The sequence below is a fragment of the Heteronotia binoei genome, chromosome 2, assembly GCF_032191835.1.
Source record: "Heteronotia binoei isolate CCM8104 ecotype False Entrance Well chromosome 2, APGP_CSIRO_Hbin_v1, whole genome shotgun sequence".
Taxonomy (NCBI): Eukaryota; Metazoa; Chordata; class Lepidosauria; order Squamata; family Gekkonidae; genus Heteronotia; species Heteronotia binoei.
In genome coordinates, this window is record NC_083224.1 from 162,055,681 (window position 1) to 162,077,678 (window position 21,998).

The following is a 21,998-nucleotide window of genomic DNA, read 5'->3' on the forward strand; positions in this document are numbered from 1 at the left end:
TTCCACGCCAAGTCCTGGGTCAGGAGCTTGAATTCAGTGGCATATTGAGCCACCGAGGAGTTGCCTTGTTTCAGTGCCCTGATCTTCCGGTTGGCTGTGGCTGCTTGGACTGGGTTTGAGAAAGCAGCAGACAGGTGGGCCTCAAACCCCTGGTAATCAGTCAGTAGGGGAGAGGACGCGACCAGCAAGGGTGTGGCCCATTTGGCCGCCTGCCCCTTTAACAGACTGATGACGAAACACACCTTGGTTTTGTCATTGAGGAAGTCCCGTGCTCTCAGTTCAAAGTACAGCCGACACTGTGCTAGGAAGGCAGGAAATTCTTCCACGGCACCCCCAAATCTGTCAGGTGGGGGAACTGGGCACTTGGCTGGAGCACTGGCCGCAGGTTGTTGCTGCAAGTGCACTACTGCCTGTGTTAGCTGCTGTACCTGGGCTTGGAGCGCAGCCAGTAGTTCTGTGGTTTCACTTGCTTCAGCATCCATCCTGTGGAGTGGGTGTTTGTCGGTGGAAGCAATCTGTCACGGCTGGGGCCGGGTCAGGCAAAGTCCAGAGGCAGTCCGAGGTCTGTAGCCAGTAAGCAGGAGGGTCCGAGGCGCCAAATCCAAATCACTGTAGAAGTATCGCAGGTCTGAGGTCCAGAAGCCGAGGTCAGGGAGTCCAGAAGTCCAAAGCCAAAGTCAGGGAGTCAGGAACCAAAGTCAAGCCGGAGTGGATGCTAGAATGTCAGGGAGATGACTAGTTGCTTCCACAAAGCTTCCTCCCAAAGCCCACAGCTATATAGCCCTCTGCTGGCTGTTGCCCGTTTGGGCTAATTGCTGGCTCAGGGAGGCAGCCAGGATCCTGTTACCACTCAAGCATCCTTGCTCTTAGAAGGGCCAGAATCCTCTCAGAACTCAGGGCTCAGGGAGCGTCTTGCTTGTGAGCGTGCCGCCCTCCTCCGATTCCTGAGGTCCTGCCGGAGGCGGTCACGCACACGAGCCACCCGAGAGGGCGAGGCAGGGGGGCTGGGATCTTCTCCAGCAGGAGGCAGGGGCACTGGTGCAGGTGGCAGGGGCACAGTTTCCTCATCAGACTCAACTTCCTCTGAAGGGTCCCCAGCACCCATGACAATCTGTATAAAAGTAAATCAATTTGTTCAGAAGGTATCACATCAGCTATTCTCTTAGCTACAGCTTGATCTAGCCTATTGGAAATGTTTTTGTGTTTGTTTATTTTGCATATCTAAAAGGTACAGCAGGCTTTCCCATAATAATATCTCTTCCTGGTTTACTCATTCCATTCTTTAGAATGTTATTTCACACATTATGGTCCATAGCAGAGTGCTAATCCATTACTCAAAATCCTCTGTCTTTCCACAATTTCAAATTTATGCCCTCTAAAATAGAAAACTATTCCCTCTTTTTTTCCTCTCTCTCACTTTAATTCCTTTCTTTAAATCATCTTCTGAGTATAAAGGAAACTTGTTTTTTATTCTGTTAGATAGAGATGTACAAAGAAAGTTTCTTTCAGTTCATATCTTCTGCTTGTAATGGCATCATTATGTCATCAACACAAGGTTGCCATGGATTTGCATTGAAATAATTTCCATGATCTCATATCATATAATGACTTTGTAATAGTTGCCCTATGGTCTTTGTAACTATTTTGCAATAGTAATCTGATATAAAATAGCATTAATTTTACATCTTTTTGAGTGTTCTAGAAATTCTGGAATTGTTTTGCATTCAAAAAAGCACTATTTGAGATAGGGAATAATCTCCAAATTACTGGATTGGGGTGGGGGTGGGGTGAATATTGATATGCTCCCTGATAAAATGCTCCCTGATTAAGTTAGACCTCTGCTTTTACTGAACTCTGGCAATTTTCAGTTGTTCTAATGAGTCCTATGTGTAATGCATAATTTTCTCATTGTAAAAAAAAATTTGTTTGACTTTCTGAATGTGTCTTTTAACACCAGATATTTATATATCTTATTGTGTTGATCTAGCAAAAGCATTTCTGACATGTAGACATAATTCTGTGCAAGGACTGACTTTCTTGATCTCTTTTTGTGTGAAACTGAAAGGTGCTATTGGGAAGGAACTCATTATTTGCATCTTGAGACATGCACACTGAATTATTGGACATGATCAGCCTGTGTATCTGATCTGTTGGATCGTCCGCTAAGCATTCCCAACTGTGAACACAGCAAAGTTACTAGAAGCCTGAAATTAACCGTAGAAACAAGATGAAACTGCAAGAGGGGGGCATAGAGAGAAAATCCAGACTAGAAATGGTCATTTTACTACTTGATTTATTTCATGATACTGGAGAATTCTGTTTTGTTCTGAATGCTTGCTAAAGGTATATGAATTATATGAATGTATATAAGTTATAAAGAATGTGGGAAGCAGCTGGTAGAAGAAAGTAACACATGAAGGCTTCCACAGAACAGATAAAAGGGACAACCGGTGCCTGTGGCAGTACATGGATTGGACACACGCAGTTCAAAACTACAAATAACAAGGAACTGGTTGTGTCTGAGGATCTTAAAGTGTAATCTGCCTGATTCAAGTGTGATGCCTTGCCATGGACAAACTGGAGAAGGTTCAGTTTCCTGCCTCACTTCCACTTGAAGGAAGTGGGAATACCCATCCAATGTCCTTGTTTTGCTGATATCATGTACACAGAGCGACCTGTTCTTTTGCATTGTGTGATTAATAAAATTAGGTTCTGCCTTTCCTTTATGTAATCTCAATTTCTATTTCACTTACATGGCCTATTGAGTCCTGAGACAAAAATAGGTTTCCATTTTATTGCAGCAACCATTTTTTGTGATGGCACCTCAGCTGTGCAATGCCCTAGCCACAGAGATTTATCTTGAGATCACTTTGTTACCTTTTAGGTGTCAGGGGAACATAGGTTCCTTTTCTCATAAGTTACTACGTTATTGATGATCTTTACCATGATTCTTGTTATGATGCTGGTGATTTTTTCCCCTAAAAAACCAACCTTTTTAAAGCCATTCTTTTATGCTGTTTCATTGGATCTGAATTGGTGTTTTGTTGTTCACTGAGTTGGACAGTTACATTTTATGCTACTCCTCGCTTTACCTGCTGCTTTACAGTTTACAGTTTTAATTGATTTATTGAATTTTTAATTGGTTTTCTCAACAGCCACTTCAGACATGCTATCTGGAGAAGTGGCTATTAAAGCATGCAACATAGGCTAGATGTCTGGGATGAAAGTCCAGGCCTATCGTTTTTCCTTCCATATGAAAAACACTTTCACATTACCTACTACCTGATAATTTTACCTGGAGATGCCAGGGACTGAACCGGAGACCTTCTACATGCAAAGCAGATATTCTGCCACTAAGCCATGATCCCATCCCTACCAAGTGATAAGTTTCAACTGACTTGTAGGTTGAAAGCAATGAACTGTGTTGGATTGTGGCCATAAAGTGTGTTCTCTGTTATGTTGTTTCCCCCCTCACCCAGGAGTAGGGTTGCCAATCCCCAGGTGGGGGCAGGGGATCCCCCAGTTTGGAGGCCATCCCCCTGCTTTAGGGTCATCAGAAAACAAGGGGGGAGGGAAATGTCTGCTGGGCACTCCATTGTTCCCTGTGAAGACTGATTCCTGTAGGATATAATGGATAATTGATCTGGGGCTCTGGGGGAGCTGTGTTTTGAGATAGAGGCACCAAATTTGCAACATAGTATCCAGCACCTCTCCTCAAAACACTCTCCAAGTTTCAAAAATATTGGACCAGGGGGTTCAATTCTATGAACCCCCAAAGAAGGTGCCCCTATCCATTATTTCCAATGGAGGGAAGGTATTTAAAAGGTGTGTGGTCCCTTTAAATGTGATAGCCAGAACTCCTTTGGATTTCAATCATGCTTGGCACAACCTTGCTCCTGGCTCCACCCCCAAAGTCCCCAGATATTTCTTGAATTGGACTTGGCAACACTACCCAGGAGATACAATTAGATTAACATTACATTTCTGTTGGATGTTTTCTCCCCTCCCCCTTTTTCATTGCTATTAATCTCTGCTTTCAAGAATTTCACCATAAGCTATTTTAGCTGAATGTTACATTGTGAAAGAAGGTGGCATTCTGCTGTGTTACAATATTTTAATTAAAAGTACTGGGTCATTAATATTTTAAGTGAAAAACTTGTCATTTTAGTTTAGTAGGGTTCTGAAGATCTTAAAATAGAAAAATCCTGGGAAAAATGTACACTTCAAAGTTACCAAGTTTAATATTTTATGGGGAAATGAACTTTGAAGTGCAGTCTGCTCTATCTCTCAGTTCGCGTTTTTGCAATTAGCTACATATCAAAAATACATTATTACCAGCATTTCAGATGAAGGTTTTCAAAGGGTTTTGGCTTTGTTTCTAACATTTCACTCCATAGTTTTACAAGTTCAGAAAATATATAGGTACTAATGAATATTGATGACTGTGAGAATCACTATTTCATTGGCTGGAAGAGACCAGAGATAGAGACAAAGGGAGAGAGAGAGAGCTCACACAGTATTTAAAGTACTATTATTACATTAGATAGCAGGAGGGATGGCAACATGGAGTTAAAGCAAGAAGAATACAAGAAGAACATGTATACAGAGAGTAGTATGACAGCCAGGGTTTGAATTTAGCAGGAGCTCACAACTCCTGAATGTCCAGTAAGGGTCTGCATGGGAGAACTCCCCACTGCACACAGATCCTGGGACATATGCAAATAAGATATGCTACTGAGCTCCTGCACCTGTTTTTCTACAAAATGACCCTTGATGACAGCTACCAGTTCATCAGATAACAATAGGAATCTACCTAGTTCTTCAAAAGCAGCCAACTCTACTTCCAGTTTTTGCATCATCACAAATTGCTCAGGTTGAGGAATGGGCCAGAGTCAACTGCTTTTTCAGAACAAGGTGGAACCCTATTGTTCCTTTATGTTAACTGTTGAGCCAGTAGCTGCAATTAAAGGTGTTCAAAAAAAAAAAGAATTTTTAAGGTTTGGGTGTACTGAACGCCCCCCCCCCAAAAAAATGGCATTCCTGAATACCAATATTGGTATAGTATTCCGCATACGGGTCCCGCGCAGGAGGAGGAGGTGGTGGCAGCAGCAGCAGCCATGGCGGCAATGACTGCTGTTGCTGAGGAGAGGCAGTCCGCTTCCTGCATCCCTTGGAGCACCTTCTTCGGCAAGCGGGAGCCGCAGAGGCCACCTCCTTCCCAGCCCCAGTTGCAACCTCTGCCCCGAGCCAGGAGCAGGAGGCCTCGGCAGCCGGCAGCACACGGAACCCAACGGGCAGCCCAAAGCAGAATTGAAGCAGCAACAGCCACATCGAATCTGTCAGCAGGCCATGGTAGGCATAGCTCATATGAGACTGTGACTCTTAGTGACTCTGACAGTGACAGTAGCAGCTTAACTGAAGTGGAAGAGGAGGAGAAGAAGAAGAAGAAGATATTGGATTTATATCCCGCCCTCCACTCCGAAGAGTCTCAGAGTGGCTCACAATCTCCTTTATCTCCCTCCCCCACAACAGACACCCTGTGAGGTGGGTGGGGCTGGAGAGGGCTCTCACAGCAGCTGCCCTTTCAAGGACAACCTCTGCCAGAGCTATGGCTGACCCAAGGCCATGCTAGCAGGTGCAAGTGGAGGAGTGGGGAATCAAACCCGGTTCTCCCAGATAAGAGTCCGCACACTTAACCACTACACCAAACTGGAGGAGGATGGTGAGGAACCTTTAGGAGTCCCTGAAGAGGCACCAGCACCATCTGACTTGGGAGTCTCTGATGCACCACAAATGAATCCTCCTGTAGGTGATTCCAGTGAGCCAGAGCTTCTGGAACCTAGAGAAGGTGCTGTCCAGCAGAAGAAGAAAAGTCCTCTAAAAGGAGCCAATCCTGCAGCATCTGTGATCTCCTCAGAGGAAGAGGAGAGTGGTGATACCTGCACTATTAGCTTCAAAGAGTGGACTAATGCAGGGGGGCACCGTCTCTCTGCCCTGCAGTGTGGGCATCTCTTTGGCTACAGCTGCATTGAGAAGTGGCTGAAGGGACAGGCAGGGAAATGCCCTCAGTGTAATAAAAAAGCCAAGTGGTCAGACATTGTGGTCCTTTATGCCTGCACTCTGAAAGCCTTGGACACTAGTGAACAGGAGCACATGAAAAGCTCTCTAGAAAAGGAGCAAATGCTACGAAGGAAAGCAGAGCTGGAATCTGCTCAGAGCCGACTCCAGCTGCATGTCTTAATGGAAGAGTGTACCAAACTTCGGCAGCAAGTCCAGGAATTGAAGACCTTGATGGGTCAACATCAAACCAGTTCCTCTCAGCAGCCCACCAACTCTCGCTCTGGCCTCCGAGGATGCCCTTCCTCCAGTCAAGGCCAGCATAAGTACCATTTTGAGAAAGCCTTTGTGGTATTCCAAGCTGGCAGCTGCAGGGTCATGGCATACTGTGATGTGCTGAGCTGCCTGGTGATGTCACAGCCCTCTTCTCAGAGCACCCTCATTCCTGGTTATGGGATTAAGATGATGAGTGCTGTCAACTTGAACAGCAGCCAGTATGTCCCCATCCATAGAAGGAGATCCGAGGCCTGGCCTCCAGCAACCGTTCAGATGGCTTGCTTGTATCTGCTGCCCTGGACAACACCCTGAAGCGTACAAGCTTGACAACGAACACTGTTGTGCAGACTTACAATGCAGGCTGGCCTGTCTGGAGCTGTTGCTGGTGCCTGGATAATACTAACTACATCTACGCTGGACTTGTCAATGGCTCTGTATTGGTATATGACCTGCGGGTATAGTATTCCTAAATGGGCTTGAGAATTTAGACCCCATGGATGATTTCAGCTGCGTAACACATAGAGGAGCTTGCGTAATCAACAATGTACTGGTTTCAACCAACTTGTTGCCTAGAATTTGAATTTATGGTAGCTGACTATCATGGAGGTGACCACCTACCTCTACAGCTCACAATATCACTCTCTTCAGAGTGTGTGTTGCCATCCAGACCTGCATCTGAGCTGTTGCAAGGTGGGAAAACTTTGAGACCAATTAAATGGTCCCTTGATTTAATTCCTGTTGCAATGAATATTATGTATTCTAGTAACTGTAGACTTATAGTTGAGGAACTTTTAAAACAAAACTGCACCCCAAGAATGATAGAACTACTATCCAATATCCTAGATATTTTTAAGCCAATCTGCTCAAAACATTCCATGATTCATAGAGTTGAACAGAAAAAAACAATTAGTTTGATAAGGAATGTAGAGATTATATTAGAAGAATTAGATCTAAACATCATTTATTTAAATGCACAAATTTAAAGAGCCCCTTATTAGATCTCATGTCACTGAAGATAACATTGAAGATCCTTATCAAGCACAAAAAAATGGCTGGTCTTATCAAAGGTTGAAAGACCCTTATCTCAGCCATAGACAAGTCACAAAATTTCTGGAAGCTAGTCAATGAGGGCCTCTCTGAGGTAGTTAGCATCCCTTCATGTATTGCCCCTGGAGTTTGGGGAAAATATTTTGCTTCTATTTTTGCTGAGACCTGTGGTCCAGATTCAGAAATATATCAGGTTGATTCACCCCAATCTGATCCCTGGCCCCCTGTTAAACCAGCGACAGTTAATTTTTTAATAACGCATATGCATTCAGGTAAAGCCCCAGATCCGGATATCATCCCAATAGATTTCTTAAAAGTAAATCCAGCTTGGTGGAGCAAACTCTTGGCCCCACTTTTCACCCAAATTAATGAATTCAGTATCATTCCCCAATCATGGACACATGCAGTGATAGTTCCAATGCATAAAAAAGGCTCAAAAATGCTTCCTACAAATTATAGGCCCAGAAGCAAAGTGTATGCAGCTTTTTTTAAACTACAAAGTATTAAACTGGATAGAAACAGAAACCATAATTTATTCTGAGCAAGCGGGTTTTAGAAAAGCAGTTTCAACCTTAGATCACTGTCTTGTGCTATATCATCTTGCTAATAAATATGCCTCCTATCTGGGAAGCTATCTATGCAGCATTTATGGACCTTCGGGCAGCCTTTGATTCAGAGCTTAGATCCCGTCTTTGGTATAGTATTCAGATTTGGGGAATATTCAGGATTTCTGAAAATGTTTTGGTCCAATGGACCTGAGAAGAAAAAAGAGAGAGAGAATCAGCTCAGGTGGTGGGAGTTGAGAGTTCTGCACCACCCCAGTCAATCCTGGGCTGGCTCCAGCTGCAACCAAGGCAATTTGGAGCTGTCAGCTTCTGCTGTCCCCTCCAATCCTGGGCTGGTTCCTCCTTGAAACTAAGCTGCAAAAGGGAGCCAGCCCCAGCTGAGGTGGCATAAACTGTCAGCTCCCACCAACCCCTCTGATCATTGGCTGACCAAGGCTTTTATCTGCAGGCTCTACTAGAACACTTGAGGGCAGCCCATTTTAAACTGGACTGCCCAACAGACCCTAACCAAGGAGCTAGGATTGCCAAGTCCCTCTGCTGCTGAGATGGGAGACTTGTTCCTCTTGCATGCGGTGCAATGACATCACCTGGAAGTGACATCATCATGCAGGGGAATTCACGCCAGGGACGCTCTAGGATGCATGATAAAACTCTATGGTACCATAGAGTTTTTAGCATGAGTCCTAGAGCACTTCTGGCATGATGTCCCCAGTGTGATGATGTCACTTCCAGGTGATGTCAGGGATGGCACATGCTGATTGGGCTCTTTGGGGGTGGGAATCCCCCCGGTTGGTAGGCTGGGGCCCTCCAGAGTGGGGGATCCCCTGCCCTGGTGGGAGCTTGGCAGCCCTACAAGGAGCTGATCCTACAAGTAGTGTTCTTCCCGCAGGCTATGCTAGACAGCCCAGTTTAAACCAGAGTGCCCAACAGAGTTGCCCGCATCCTCTACCATTTCCAATGGAGGAAGAAACAGCCTTTAAAGGGATTATGATCCCTTTAAAGGGATTATGATCCCTTTAAATGCCTTTTGCAAGCCTTGAGTGGCCTCTATCTTATGGTCCGAAAAAATTGGGGGGGGGGTAGCCATTTTTGGATAGCTGAATTAGTAGTGTACTCAATAACTGGCTGAGAAAATATCTGATAAATACTGATAAGAAGAAGAATTGCAGATTTATACCCCACCCTTCTCTCTGAATAAGAGACTCAGAGCAGCTTACAATTTCCTATATCCCCCCCCCCACAACAGACACCCTGTGAGGTGGGTGGGGCTGAGAGGGCTCTCATAGCAGCTGCCCTTTCAAGGATAACCTCTGCCAGAGCTATGGCTAACCCAAAGCCATTCCAGCAGGTGCAAGTGGAGGAGTGGGGAATCAAACCCGGTTCTCCCAGATAAGAGTCCATGCTCTTAACCACTACACCAAACTGGCTCTTAACCACTACATCAACTGATTAAGGCTTTATCAGGTATTTATTCAGTTCAGTTTATTCTGAGGGCACACTCTTAACTGAAATACTAACTTCCATATTTGTAGTGATATGCTAAACATCTACAGAGAGCAGGCAATCAGCTCCCTCCTCTTACAAGCTACTTTATGAGTGATAGACAGAGTAAAACATATGAGTACGGTTGTGAGAAAGGGAAATGCCATTTTTTACCTTGTGTCAGAAAGTACCTCCCTCCCTTCCTCCCATCTCTCAAAAAAGGTTAGTAAGTGGGTGCTCTACTATTATTTTCTCTGAGAGAAACTAGTACCGATTTCACACTAGTGTTTAAACCATGGTGACATCCCTTTTTCCTCCAGTTCATTTGTTGGATTTCGCACATGTTGCCCTGCATCCTCATTTTGATCCGCAGCTTTACAGTTTTCACTCCGCAGTATCTCGATGCTAATTTTTGCGGACTTTCCAAAAACCTGCGGATTCAATCCACAAACCTTTCAGTGGGAAAATCAATCCTGTTCTGCAGCGATAACTTTTGGGGGCGGTACCCACCATTACCTGTTAGTCCTCCCACTCCCTCCCCCTTTGACGTCGCAAGCAAAATCATCAGCCGTAGAACCTAGCACTGTGTTTACCTCTAACATGTCCTCTCTTCGCCATTTTTTTCTTAAACTTAACTTGATTGCGTTACAACGCAATTTCACAATCCAATTCCATTCACTGCATTATACCAGTTAACATGCATGAGGGTTGATCCAAGTGGGCAGTCGTGTTGGTCTAAAGCAACCATCCACCTACTAATGACATGTGCCTGCCGTATTATTCCATCATTTCTATATTGTTATTATTTTTATGTCATTTCATTGCGTTACAACGCAATCCGCATGCATTAAGTGATATATGCATACATGAGGGTTGAACCAGGTGGGCAGTCCTGTTGGTCTACAGCACCCATCCACGTAGTGACATGTGCTCGCCTTATTTTTCTCCAGTGCTGTTATTTTTACTATTTTTCCTCTATCATTTTATTGCATTACTACGCAATACAGCACTGCGCTATACAACTGCAGATTTAACGCAAATAATACTTAGAAGGTAAGGTTCTGTATGCTCATAAATTGACTTTGACGCTATGTGCATTTTTGCTGACCTGGTGTGTGGGGGGGGGGGGGTTGAGGAATCTTGCGAGGACTGCGACTCCTACACAAGGATCAGAGAATCGCCCACATCACTGCGAGCTGGCCAATGCCGGCAGGCTTTGCGTGGAAGTGACAAATCAGGTTGCGATTTCCTGCTGTCGTCATAATTTGCATGAGTGGAACAGAACTCTGGGAGGAAGAAGGGGCCGGTAGCAGCAAGCGGCATTGCACAGCTTGCAGTCTCTTCCACCGCACACACAGCAGTACAGTACAGGTGAGCAATGGCTTCAAGCAGCAAGCCTATCGGTGTGCGTGGTGTTTCATGGCGTGCACAGGAAACAGAAGCTTTGCTGACCATTTGGAGTGAAGAGAAGATACAGAAGGCACTCGCAGAAGATACAGAAGCCACAAAAACATCTATGTTTATGAGAGAATAACTAGGGAAATGCATGTCCAGGGTTACAAAAGGTCAGCTCATGAGTGCCACACTAAAACAAAGGGCTTGCGTGGGGACTATCGGAGATGCGTTACCCAGAACACGCAGACTGGAAAATCCCCAGTGCTCTGCTGGACCGCATCCTTAAGAATGATAGGTTCGTGCGTCCCACAGTACTCAAGAAAAGCTATAAAATGCAGTTCTATAAGGCAAACAAGGAGAACATGCTTAATCCAGGATCAGAGGACATGTTTGGCAGGGACCTTGAGACGATTAACACAGCAGATCTCAGCACTTACACCCCTGACTCCACTCCAGGTGAGTTTCTTGACCATGCGGTTCCTTGGCCATCAATTTATTTGAATAACCCCCCCTTTTTTACCCTTAATGAAACCCACATTCGGTATTGCTCTCTACGTCTAATTACATTGAAACGTCTCTCTGTTATTTTAAAAAAACTTTATTTCTGAATAATCTCAATGCCCCCCCCCCAAGGGCTCATTATGATAGAGCGGGTGTGGGGGGAGGAAAGGAGTCAAAGATGGTGAGGCGGCAAATCAATACCGCCCACCCCTTTCTTTGGTAAAACGGTTTCTTAAGTGTTAACCCTAACCCGCAAAGCATTTTGTTCCTGTGTGCTGCTGCTATTTTCCCTCCCTGCAGTACCTAAAAAGGATTTATTTTTCAGCATTTCTATAGGCTCCAGCTGTGTGACTACTCATAATACATTTGATGAACAAAGCCTGCCTGCGGAAGATCCAGGTATCACTGACCAGTCTATGAGGGGTAAGTACAGCATGCAGTCCTATCTTCCACAGACCAATGATAGATGATGGATGTGGCCTATGCATACTTTTCCTATAAATTAAGAACATTGACCATGTCAAAACTCCAAATGTGCACCGCTGAACTTTTAACAGGTATAACCCTGCTCCCACAATGTAATGTACTCAGATCACTGTGTGGTGGAGAAATAATGGGCATTTAGGAGACTGCTTTATGTATTCACAGTGGCTTAAAATGCAGGGGTTTTTTTTCAGAACAAAATACACTAGAAAGTATTGCTGTAATTGACATTTATATTTGTGACCCCTCAGCAGGTGGAGAACGGAGTAATGTGCCACTTTCCGATGACGGTGATGAGGAAGAGGATTGCGTGACTGAAAGTCAAGGAGAAGGTGAAGCTGTCCTGTCGGAACAGGAAGGAGGGGAAGGAGGTATGCTCGTGCTTGGTGATTACGCCACAGTTTTATGTTTTCAAGCATGAGTTAGAGGAACACAGTTCTTCCGACAAACTAAGCTTTCCCTCATTGTGCTTTCAGATAGTTCAGAAGATGAGAGGCCTGTATCACCAAGACTGCAAAAGAAAGATGAGAAAACTGAAAATGAGGCACAACAACAAAGCAGGGTTGCTATGCTGAATGAGGTCACCACTAAAATGATGAATTGAAGTCATTCTGAACATGCTGATGCCATGGAGTGCTTCGACAGCCTGATAATGCTTGAAAACAGAAAGTTCTCTGTCCTAGCAGAGGAGGGTGAGCGTGACAAACAGGCATTGAATGAGGCCACACAGAAAACTAGATGTGATGAGGGCAGCTGTAGATATGCTAGCCAATATAGGTGACATTCTCAAGGGCAGTAGGGCAGATACAAGGGTCAGTGATATAGCAGGCACTGGAGCATCATTGCCATCTGTCACACATAGGCAACTACATGTTTCCTGTGACTGCAAAAAGGGTCGGGGAACACTGCCATCAGATATAACTTACCCAGTATTGGCAGAAGATATTATGCCTGAGAGTCAGAGCCTCCTGAGCAATACTCCCTCCTCAAGTGACACTGCTGTGGCTTCCCGTAGGGGCAAAAAAAGATCATACACAGGAAAGCAGCAGGTCTATTTTGAGCCATAATCAAATTTCCATACGGATATGTAAGGATAACTGCAGGGAAGCTTGGTTTGACAATTGCACACAAATTGCACTGGATCTATTACAGATGTAAGTCCTGCTATACTGTTAAGTTATTTTGTTGTGTTTTTATGCAATGTTATTTATTGGTTTGCAGAGGGAATGCTCATCAAAGAAATTTAAAACTTATAGCCATGGTTTCCATGCTGTTTCACTGCTGTTAACGCAGGTAAAATTTGTTTCGCTATGCTTGAAAGCAAGGGCGACCCATTCCTAAAATGCGCTGTTTAGTTACAACAGCTGTACAGCTGTTTGGCTCTTATTTTCATGTTTTCCTGACTATCGATATGTCATAATGTTATTTCACATTTTAATAAAGTTATGTTTGGCACATCACACTATGTGGGACTGAAAATCAATTCAGTGCAATGGCAACATACCAGAGAGACGTAGAGTGACTTCAAAAAACATATATTATTAACTTTAACATTCAACTCTTTTTTCAACAGAATAACAGCTTATATATTGAACTATATGTTATAAAAATTAAATTATTTCCCAACAACCCCACCCCCTTCTAATGCATCCATTCTGGACTGCAGCACTCTTTGCTCTCTCTCAAAACGGCGCATCCTCCTCACCACGCCGTCCAATCTTCTACTGAAAGCCGTGACTGCAATTGAAGAGGAAACCAAGTAAGTTTAATGCATGCAAATGAATGCCATGACATAACTGTAATGATGTTTCTGAGAACTCACATGTAGACCTGCTCAGGGCCTCTAGGCGTTCTAAGGAAGTGATGAAATTCTCCCCAGGGCCTACTTTGCGCTGTGCAGCAGTTCCTCCAGATGCCCCTGCAATGAAAGAACACCCTCCATCTAAGCCAATTGTCAAAATGGGATGCATTGTTCTACCAAGCTTTTTCATTAAACCTGGCTTACTTCACTGCCTTTCAGCAAGGGAGCACTTAGTAGTGCTACAGAAGCAGACAATCACCATCATTAAATGCTAGAGAAAACAATTTACTAATATAATCATCTAAATTATCAATTATATGGGGTGTAATGTAATAGTTAAATTTGCTCTCTTTCCACCTCTTCCTCCATGCCCATTCTTTTCAATCTGCAGCACCTGAAGTTGCTGACAACTTATGCTGCTGGCTGCCACAATCCTTCTCTACGGGTACCTCCGGAGCCTCCACGTGAGGTACTTCCTCATCTGCGGATTCCTGTGGCAGCGGCAGCTCCTCCCGGTCGCCTCCTGGGCTTGTCTCACCTAAGATGTGTCACATAACATTGTTAGTACTTGAAAAACATGCATTCCGCAAATATTGCATGAGCATACTTAGATTGAACATGATGATCGCCTACATGCTAACAGACATCTGTAGTTTTCACTGCAGTGCAGTGTTTTTATTCCCTCCCTGCCACCCGCCCACTCTGCCTTACTTATTCCCTCCATGACCTAACTAACTGCCTGGCTTCATTCTGGCCTTCCCTCCTTCCTTCATGCTTTACTTAATGCCTTCTTCCACCCCTCACCCACCCTCCCTTGCTCAATAAAGAAAGGTATGATAAGCGATTGGTGTCAGTCATTTCCTGCCACAAATAATGGAAAGTTATTAGCCATCTCGCTTCAACATCAGGTTGCTGATGTTGCCCCATGCCTGCTCACAGCCACACTTATTGAGTTGAGTGTGCATCACCTGATGCAGTGGAGGCTGGATGAGGTGGTGTGCCAGCGTGCCCCTCCATTGGCACTGCAGGGACTTCTATATGAGGATCTGCTGCATCCTCCTGGCGCAATGGCACTCCTGGATGGGTGTCAACTGTTATATGTGATGGAAGCATTGTTAGACATTGGAATGAAGAAAACTCATACATGCAAGCACAGCGATTTACGGTACATTCCTACCACAATAGGCGATATGGCTGCCTCTGCCTACCAATGCAAAAACACAGCCAAAGGCATCTTACAACTCTGGTTAACTGAACATCACTGCAGACTACCCATTAGTTAACAAAATGCAGTCCCATAAGCATTGCAGCATCTAAGATGCATCTAATGAGTCATGTGTGTTAACTTATATTTTGAAAGTCATCACCACTACATTGGTGAGTGTAAGCTTGGGCCTTGCCATCATGGGCTGTGGAACAGGAATTGCTGTGCAAGCTTTAGGCCCCATTTTTATTTATAGGAGCAATATCATAACAGAGAAGTGGGGGTGGGGAGGGTTCTGTCATAGCACTTATGCCTTAAAGCAGTAATAACGGGATGATCATTACTGTGTTGGGATCATACTCACAATCATGGTGCCTATCCTCCCAATGCGGTCTCCCTGGAAGCTCCCACAACCGCACCATCCTGTCATGATAGGGGGTCCTCCCTGACGTCCTTGGTATCCCTCCCCAGGCCTGCAGACTCGCCATAAAATCGCAGCGCAGTCGCTTAAATTTGGACCGGCACTGTTCCACGGTCCTGATGAACCCCCTCCTTCCCAGCTTCCTTGAAATGGCTTCATAAATAGCCCTTGTCTCCATGTGGGTGCTTGACATGAACTCCTCCACATGGCTGCTCCTCTCCGCAATGTCAAGCATTGCGTTGACCTCCTCCCCCTGCCAGAAAGTGCCTCTTCTCCGCCTGGCAGCCATTTTGTTAATGTAGTATCATAACAACGCAGTTTCGATTAAGCAAGATATCAGCCACCCCCCTGTATTTTGAATCAGACCGCAATGCATGTGCTGATGGACAGAAGCAGAGGATGAAATGCGGCAGGCAAGACTACATTTTTTATTTGGCCCCCAAGAAAGGATATCAAACTGTTATTGTATTTTTAAACAAGGCAACATACTTTATTAAAGGTATTGAGGGATACAGTAGCAAAGGAGATGATGCTGCAACTTTATTATATGTAAAAGCATATGATATTTCAAGCAGTTAAAAATTAAAGAAACATTTTAAACAGCGTTATCACGTAATTACGTTACTGCGCAAGTGCGAAATGTAATGTGGGACAGATTCATCTACAAATTCACCTACGTCTTCTGTAAATGAACTCAGCCACAGCATTGCACACAATTTTTCCCCTCTCTAACTATCTCCTGTTAATAGCCCTGTAGTCAGCATCGTCTGGTTCAGGGCATAAGGCTATTTCCACCTCTGCCATGTGAAGTTCAACTTCATGACCCTTTTCATCACATATGTTGTGAAGGATAATGCATGCAGTGACAATGGAGAAAACGTTAGGAAGCTGAGCATTGAGTATTGAAAGTAGCACACGCCAACGACCCTTAAGTCTTTCAAAAGCCTGCTCTATGACGTTCCGTGCCCTGCATTGCCTCTTACCTCAGCATCAATGAACCAGCCTGTATGATCCACCGTCCCTTGGAAGATCACCAAGCAGTACTGCTTTCAATTATCGAATTCCTCAAATTTTCTCCCAGGCATACGTATCGGTATGTGCGTTCCGTCTACAGCCACGATCGTATGAGGCATCCCAAGCTTCCCGAAACCATCCATAATCTGTTGAATAATGAAACAGAGTGGATCAGGTACTGGTGGTCAGCAAAATGCAATAGAATCACCATATATTATCAATGGGAACCCCTATCCAGCATTTAATGGTAACGTAATAATGCGACTCTAGCTTGGAAAACTGATATAGCGTTGTAACGCAAAACTTGCAAGGAAAATAATAATAATAAAAAACCCATACCTTTCCAATCTTGTCACCAAGACGTATGACCTTGGAAAACAAACGTGACTCGAGGGCTTCACAAACCTCCATCACTATTCCATGAACAGTGGACACGTCGATGCCGAACTGGACACTGACCAGACGATAGGTTATTCCATTAGTGAGGTACCAGATTCCTGCAACGAGCCGCTTCTCAAAGTGCACAGGAGACCTCATCCTTTTTGTTTGTCTGTCCATTTTATCCTTAACAATGGAATAGATCTCCAGGAATGTACCTCTGCTCATCCGAAAGTGTGTTATCCATTGCTCGTCACTCCAAACAGCAAGCATGTAATACTCCCACCAACCTACGCTACATGGGTACACCCAATACCTGGGTGAGAAGCGCAAGCCGGCAAGATAGTGCCAACGAAGCACATTGTGGCGAGTGCACATTCTATGCAGTCCAGGACCGCTATCGGACACCTGAGAGGAGTGAAATAATGAAATGAGCTGAAACAGGAGGAACCAAATGTAATGTCTTAGTGATTGTTAAGGTGCAAGGAGCAGAACCGGGTACAAACATTTAGTAACCATAGCACAGGGGTAGTAGCCATTGTTAAAACGCAGAAACCGAAAAGAAATAACACGGCTGAACAAGCCATGGCAACAGTAAGATTAATAATAGAGATTAATCAGCAATAGAAATTAATCAGCAGCAAGTACGCAGGCGTAATCAAGTAATGAATATTAACTGACACACCCCACCTCGGGGAAAAATAAATTTAAATGCACATGCAATGTATGTAACGGGAGGGGTACATATCAAGGAGGGGGTGAAGTAGGCGTGCCGGGTAGCCTGTACCCTCTAAGTACCTCAGCCTATGGGGAAAGGAGGAGGGACTCATCGGCCGGGAGTAAAGGATAAAATGGCATGTATGGAACTAATCAGGGAGCTCGTTGAAAAGCGACTCCCCTCTTTCTTGATATCAATAAAGTTGTATACTTCAAAGGAGACTCCCGACTGACAGCTCTTTTTCTTTGCATCTCCTGGAGGGGCCAGGGGAGGCAGCCAAATTGTCTCTAACAATTGGGGGCTCTCGTCCGGGATCACGTGACCTGTCGCCAGCCCACTCAGCGAACTCCAATTGGGAAGGTGCACCTCGTGAGTATTTCACGACCCATTGGATCTCTGTTGGCTGGGATTGGAGACAGCTCAAGACCCGTGACACTGTAGATCGCAGTCAGTCGGTGACGCTCCAGGCAGGAGGGGCCTGCCAGGCAGGAGGGGCCTGCCAGAAAGACGAGCTCGCACAAACTTGGAAATCGGGACGTCCCGTCTAGTTAAGGTAAGACCGCGGCAAATGGGAAATAGAAGTTCTCAGTTTAAAGAGGGTAACGGGGAGGCTTAGGGAGTCCCCCAGATACAGGCAGACAGTCATTTAGCACTGATGCTAAAGAAGCTAGAAGGATAGTCTTTGACTGTTTGAATAAGGAGAAGATGGTGAACTTCTCTGTTTTTGTGTGGCCAAAGTATAAGTTGCGGGGACTTATCTGGCCTCCCTTTGGTAGCTTTGATGAAACAGTGAGACAGCTGTTAAACATTTATATTAATGAAAGGAGGCCTTGAAATGAGGAATCCAGTTACGTGGGGGCATGGATGCCTCAACCAGGATCACTGGTCTGCATGATGAAATTTAAAAGGGAAAAACAAAAAGAAATGGTTGCTTTTAGTGTGGCCACACCAAAGGGAACTCTCTTGGCTAAAGTCTCTTGGGGAGGGACGGTGGCTCAGTGGTAGAGCATCTGCTTGGAAGCAGAAGGTCCCAGGTTCAATCCCTGGCATCTCCAAAAAAGGGTCCAGGCAAATAGGTGTGAAAAGCCTCAGCTTGAAACCCTGGAGAGCCACTGCCAGTATGAGTAGACAATACTGACTTTGATGGACCAAGGGTCTGATTCAGTATAAGGCAGCTTCATATGTTCATGTTCAAGTCTGGATACCAGTCTCCAGGTGTAGCCAGGAGACATCCTGCAATTTCTCTAGATTGCAGCTGCATTCTTAAAGTATTCCAGGAACTTCAACCTGGACATGGTTATTGGGTGATCTTTGTCAGATAATCCTCTTGTAGTAAAGAAATGAGTGTTGGGAAACAGAGAGGGGAGAGAACTGGTCAAACCCCCCCCCCCCACTCTGTTGGAATATTTTTTTCCTTTTCCTTTCTTTTCCCTTCTTTTGTTCTTGTTAGTATTTGGTATTTGTAAAGAAGTGACATATCTTTACACTTAGTGAAAAGTGTAAGTTCTGTCTTGCATAAGTAAACTACTTTGGAAATGTTGTTGGAACATTATAAAGAAATACATTATAAAGAGAGTGCTGTCTGTATAGTCAGAGATTAAAAGTGTTTGGAAAGTAGTAAAGTGTCAAAATAAAGTTTGCTTTCATGGTTGGAGTTTAGCAGGATAACTGTGGCATAGAAGGTTAAAATAGCTGAAAGTGTTAGGAAGGATTTCCTTCTTTTAAAGTGGTGATAAAAGTTAAGAGTTTACTTTGGTGTACATATTTTGAGTAGCTAAAACAGATTCAGTTGCTTTCCTTGTAAATTGTTTGGCAAAACCTTTTATAGACCAAACTTTGAGCCTTTCTCCTGCCAGGAGACTGGCATCCTCCAAGTCCTAGCCCCTCCTTTTGGAATGTTAGGAAACAATACAATATGTAGCTAAGATGGAGAAAGCAGGTTCTTTCTCCAAGGATTTTTTTTCTTGCTGAACAGAGGTTTGCCTTAAAACAAAGCAGAATTAAGTATTCAGAATTAATGTAATGGTATTCAGAATGAATGTAAGATGAGAGGTTTTATTTTAAAGTAAAAGGACAGTTGTAGATAAATTAATTTTAAGCATTTACAGCTTTTAAACCTGGTTTTTATTAATGTTCTGTAAATAAACAAGGAAGTTGTTGAAGCACAATTAGTGGGAGAAGAAAGTGCAATGTTTATGTCATTGGTTATAAAGAACATAATGCTTTAACCCTAAAAGGGTGAGGGCCAATGTTCCCTTTAAGATGAGTTGGCATGGGCAGGCTCATGGATTTCTAGCCTTCAGCTCACACTTTTTGTAAAAGTAGTCCCAGAGCACAACTGCCAGTACTCGGCAGCTTAAAAGGAACATTGGTAGGGTTAAAATTATGCACTATTAAAAAAAAAATGCACTATTATATCAGAAGTTGTGGAATAAAAAGTGAGATATCTGAATTGGACCCCCAGAGGAAATAACATTATCTTAAGCGGACTCAAAGTTTTAATGGCAACCTTGTGTGCTGCCTAGAGAAATAACTTTTGTTGAGAAATACTTTTAATAGTAGTTTATAAGCAATAAAACAGAATAATGCTAGTTATGACAAATTCCAGATTTCTAAAATGTAAAACTAATGGAGACTTTTAAAGGACAAGAATGGAGAAACATGATAATGTAAAATTTACAAAACCTCCAGATCAAAAAGCTAACCAAATCTAAAAGATGTTCCTCTACTCCAGGGAAGTGCTGGTTCTTTCCAAGCAGTAGAGGAGAAAAGGTGCAACGATATAAAGGGAACAAGGGGGAACAAAAGGCAGGAATAATTAATTTGGGATGGTCTGGCCAAACCTGTACTTCATGTTTTCAAATGTAAACTCTATTAAAGAGAAAGGGTAGTTTATTTAGGTTAATAAAACTCTTAAACATTTTGAAGGGAAAAAGAAAATGAAAATGCTAACCAGTAAAGGTGGGGAATTCAGATCCTGAATTTAGCAGGAGCTCACAGGAGAGCAGCTCCTGAACTTTTCTGATGGCACCATCTCTTTCTCCCCATCTAGCTACCTTGCCTATTGAAAAATAGGTGCAACTGCATAACAATTCCTGGATGAAATCCACCAACTATTTTTTTTTTACAATACCCCTGATAAAATTAATATCAGAAGAATTAAGGATTGGTGAAGCAAAGGGAACAGAACAGTTAATTATGTGTGTGCAGGTATCAGATATAATTTTTGGATAAGGTTATAGAGAATAAGCTAACTAATGTGGCAGTTAAAAAAAAAAAAGGCTAAAGAAGAAACAATAACAGGGTTTTGGGAAAAGTGGCATTATAAAGTTTAGTTAAACTTAAGGTATAATTTGTGTAAGAGACTGTAAAAGGAAAAACGGTGGCTCTCCAAGCCATTAATTAAATAAGTGTTAAGTGGTTGTACGAAGGGAAGTATCAGGGAGTTCAAGCCAAGATGGATATAGGAAATTTGTATGTTTAGGAAATTTTGGAAAAAACCTATATTGTGTGTGTGGTGTATAAAAGTGGATTGTACTGCCTTGAGGAGGAAGGCTATCAGTTACTCTACCTTGATATACCTACTTCTATTTATCAAAATGCTGCTAAAAAGTTTGCCTCAGTCGGGAATAACTGGCTGAGTTATTATGTGTTATTTGGATCAGCTACTGTCCGTGCTGTTTTCTTTCTTCAACAGAAAAGCCTTGCTGATGCGAACGCTGTCCCTACACCAACATGGACTGGGTGACTGGGTTTTAGTCAAGACTGGAAAGGAAAGGCCGTTGTCTCAGCAGTGGTTAGAACCTTGCCAGGTGACACTAACAACGTAAACAGCAGTTGGCACAGCAGAGAGTGGCTGGATGTATTACACATGGTGAAAGAGGCTCCAGCAGCAGTGAATTACATGGCTGATAAATAAAATTGTTGAACGGTAGCATAAAATCACAAACAAATAACTTTTAATTTAAGTTTTCTAAGTGTTAAATGGACTCTAAAAAGATTGTTTTATATAATTCATATCGTTTGATACATTATTAGAACTTTGGAGTAGGAGTAGGTTGCAAAAGGGAGATTGTGTAACACATATAAGGTTAAGGTTTACCAGAATGACAGGTGGCTGGACCCTATCATGTCGAAGATTGTATCTGATTTTACAAAAACTTCTGTTAATAATACTGATCTCTAAGGTCCAATGTCCTGGAACTGGAGGAAATACATGGATCCGCCACGCTCATTATATGTTCCAGCAACATGGGAAGAGCTCTAGATTAATTTATGAGCATCCCACATCAGTAGCAACGCTGAGTCTGCTACTTGGACTAATAAGTGAGCCCCCATTAGTAGTAGGGTCCTTACAAGCATTATCTCAACGATCAGAAAGCGAAATATTGTTTGTCTCCCCCTCAAATATAGGAAAAACCGGATTAAGGTGGTTTAGATACAGCAAGTTGACCCCAGGCTTATGTTTCTGTTGAATTCATAGTGGGGTATGGAACTCTATAGTGCCAGGCTTCAACCAGGCATGAGAAAGAATGAGCAAGCTGAGTAACTACAGCGCTTGCACAGACTACTTCTGGTTGTCAAAACCAGGAAATCATACATGGGGGAACAAAACTCTCCTGTGGGGCAAGACAACTCTGGGAGATATTTTTCCT

General features: G+C 43.6%; 1 protein-coding gene across 1 annotated transcript in view; it reads left to right on the plus strand.

The window, feature by feature from the left end:
- LOC132567369 (E3 ubiquitin-protein ligase RFWD3-like) overlaps nucleotides 1-6,794 on the plus strand; it is a 78,133-nt gene extending 71,339 nt beyond the window's left edge. The window contains 2 exon segments of the mRNA XM_060233042.1: nucleotides 5,716-6,565; nucleotides 6,568-6,794. Of these exon segments, the coding sequence (XP_060089025.1) occupies nucleotides 5,716-6,565; nucleotides 6,568-6,794 (1,077 nt within the window).
- The last annotated feature ends 15,204 nt before the right edge of the window (nucleotides 6,795-21,998 follow it).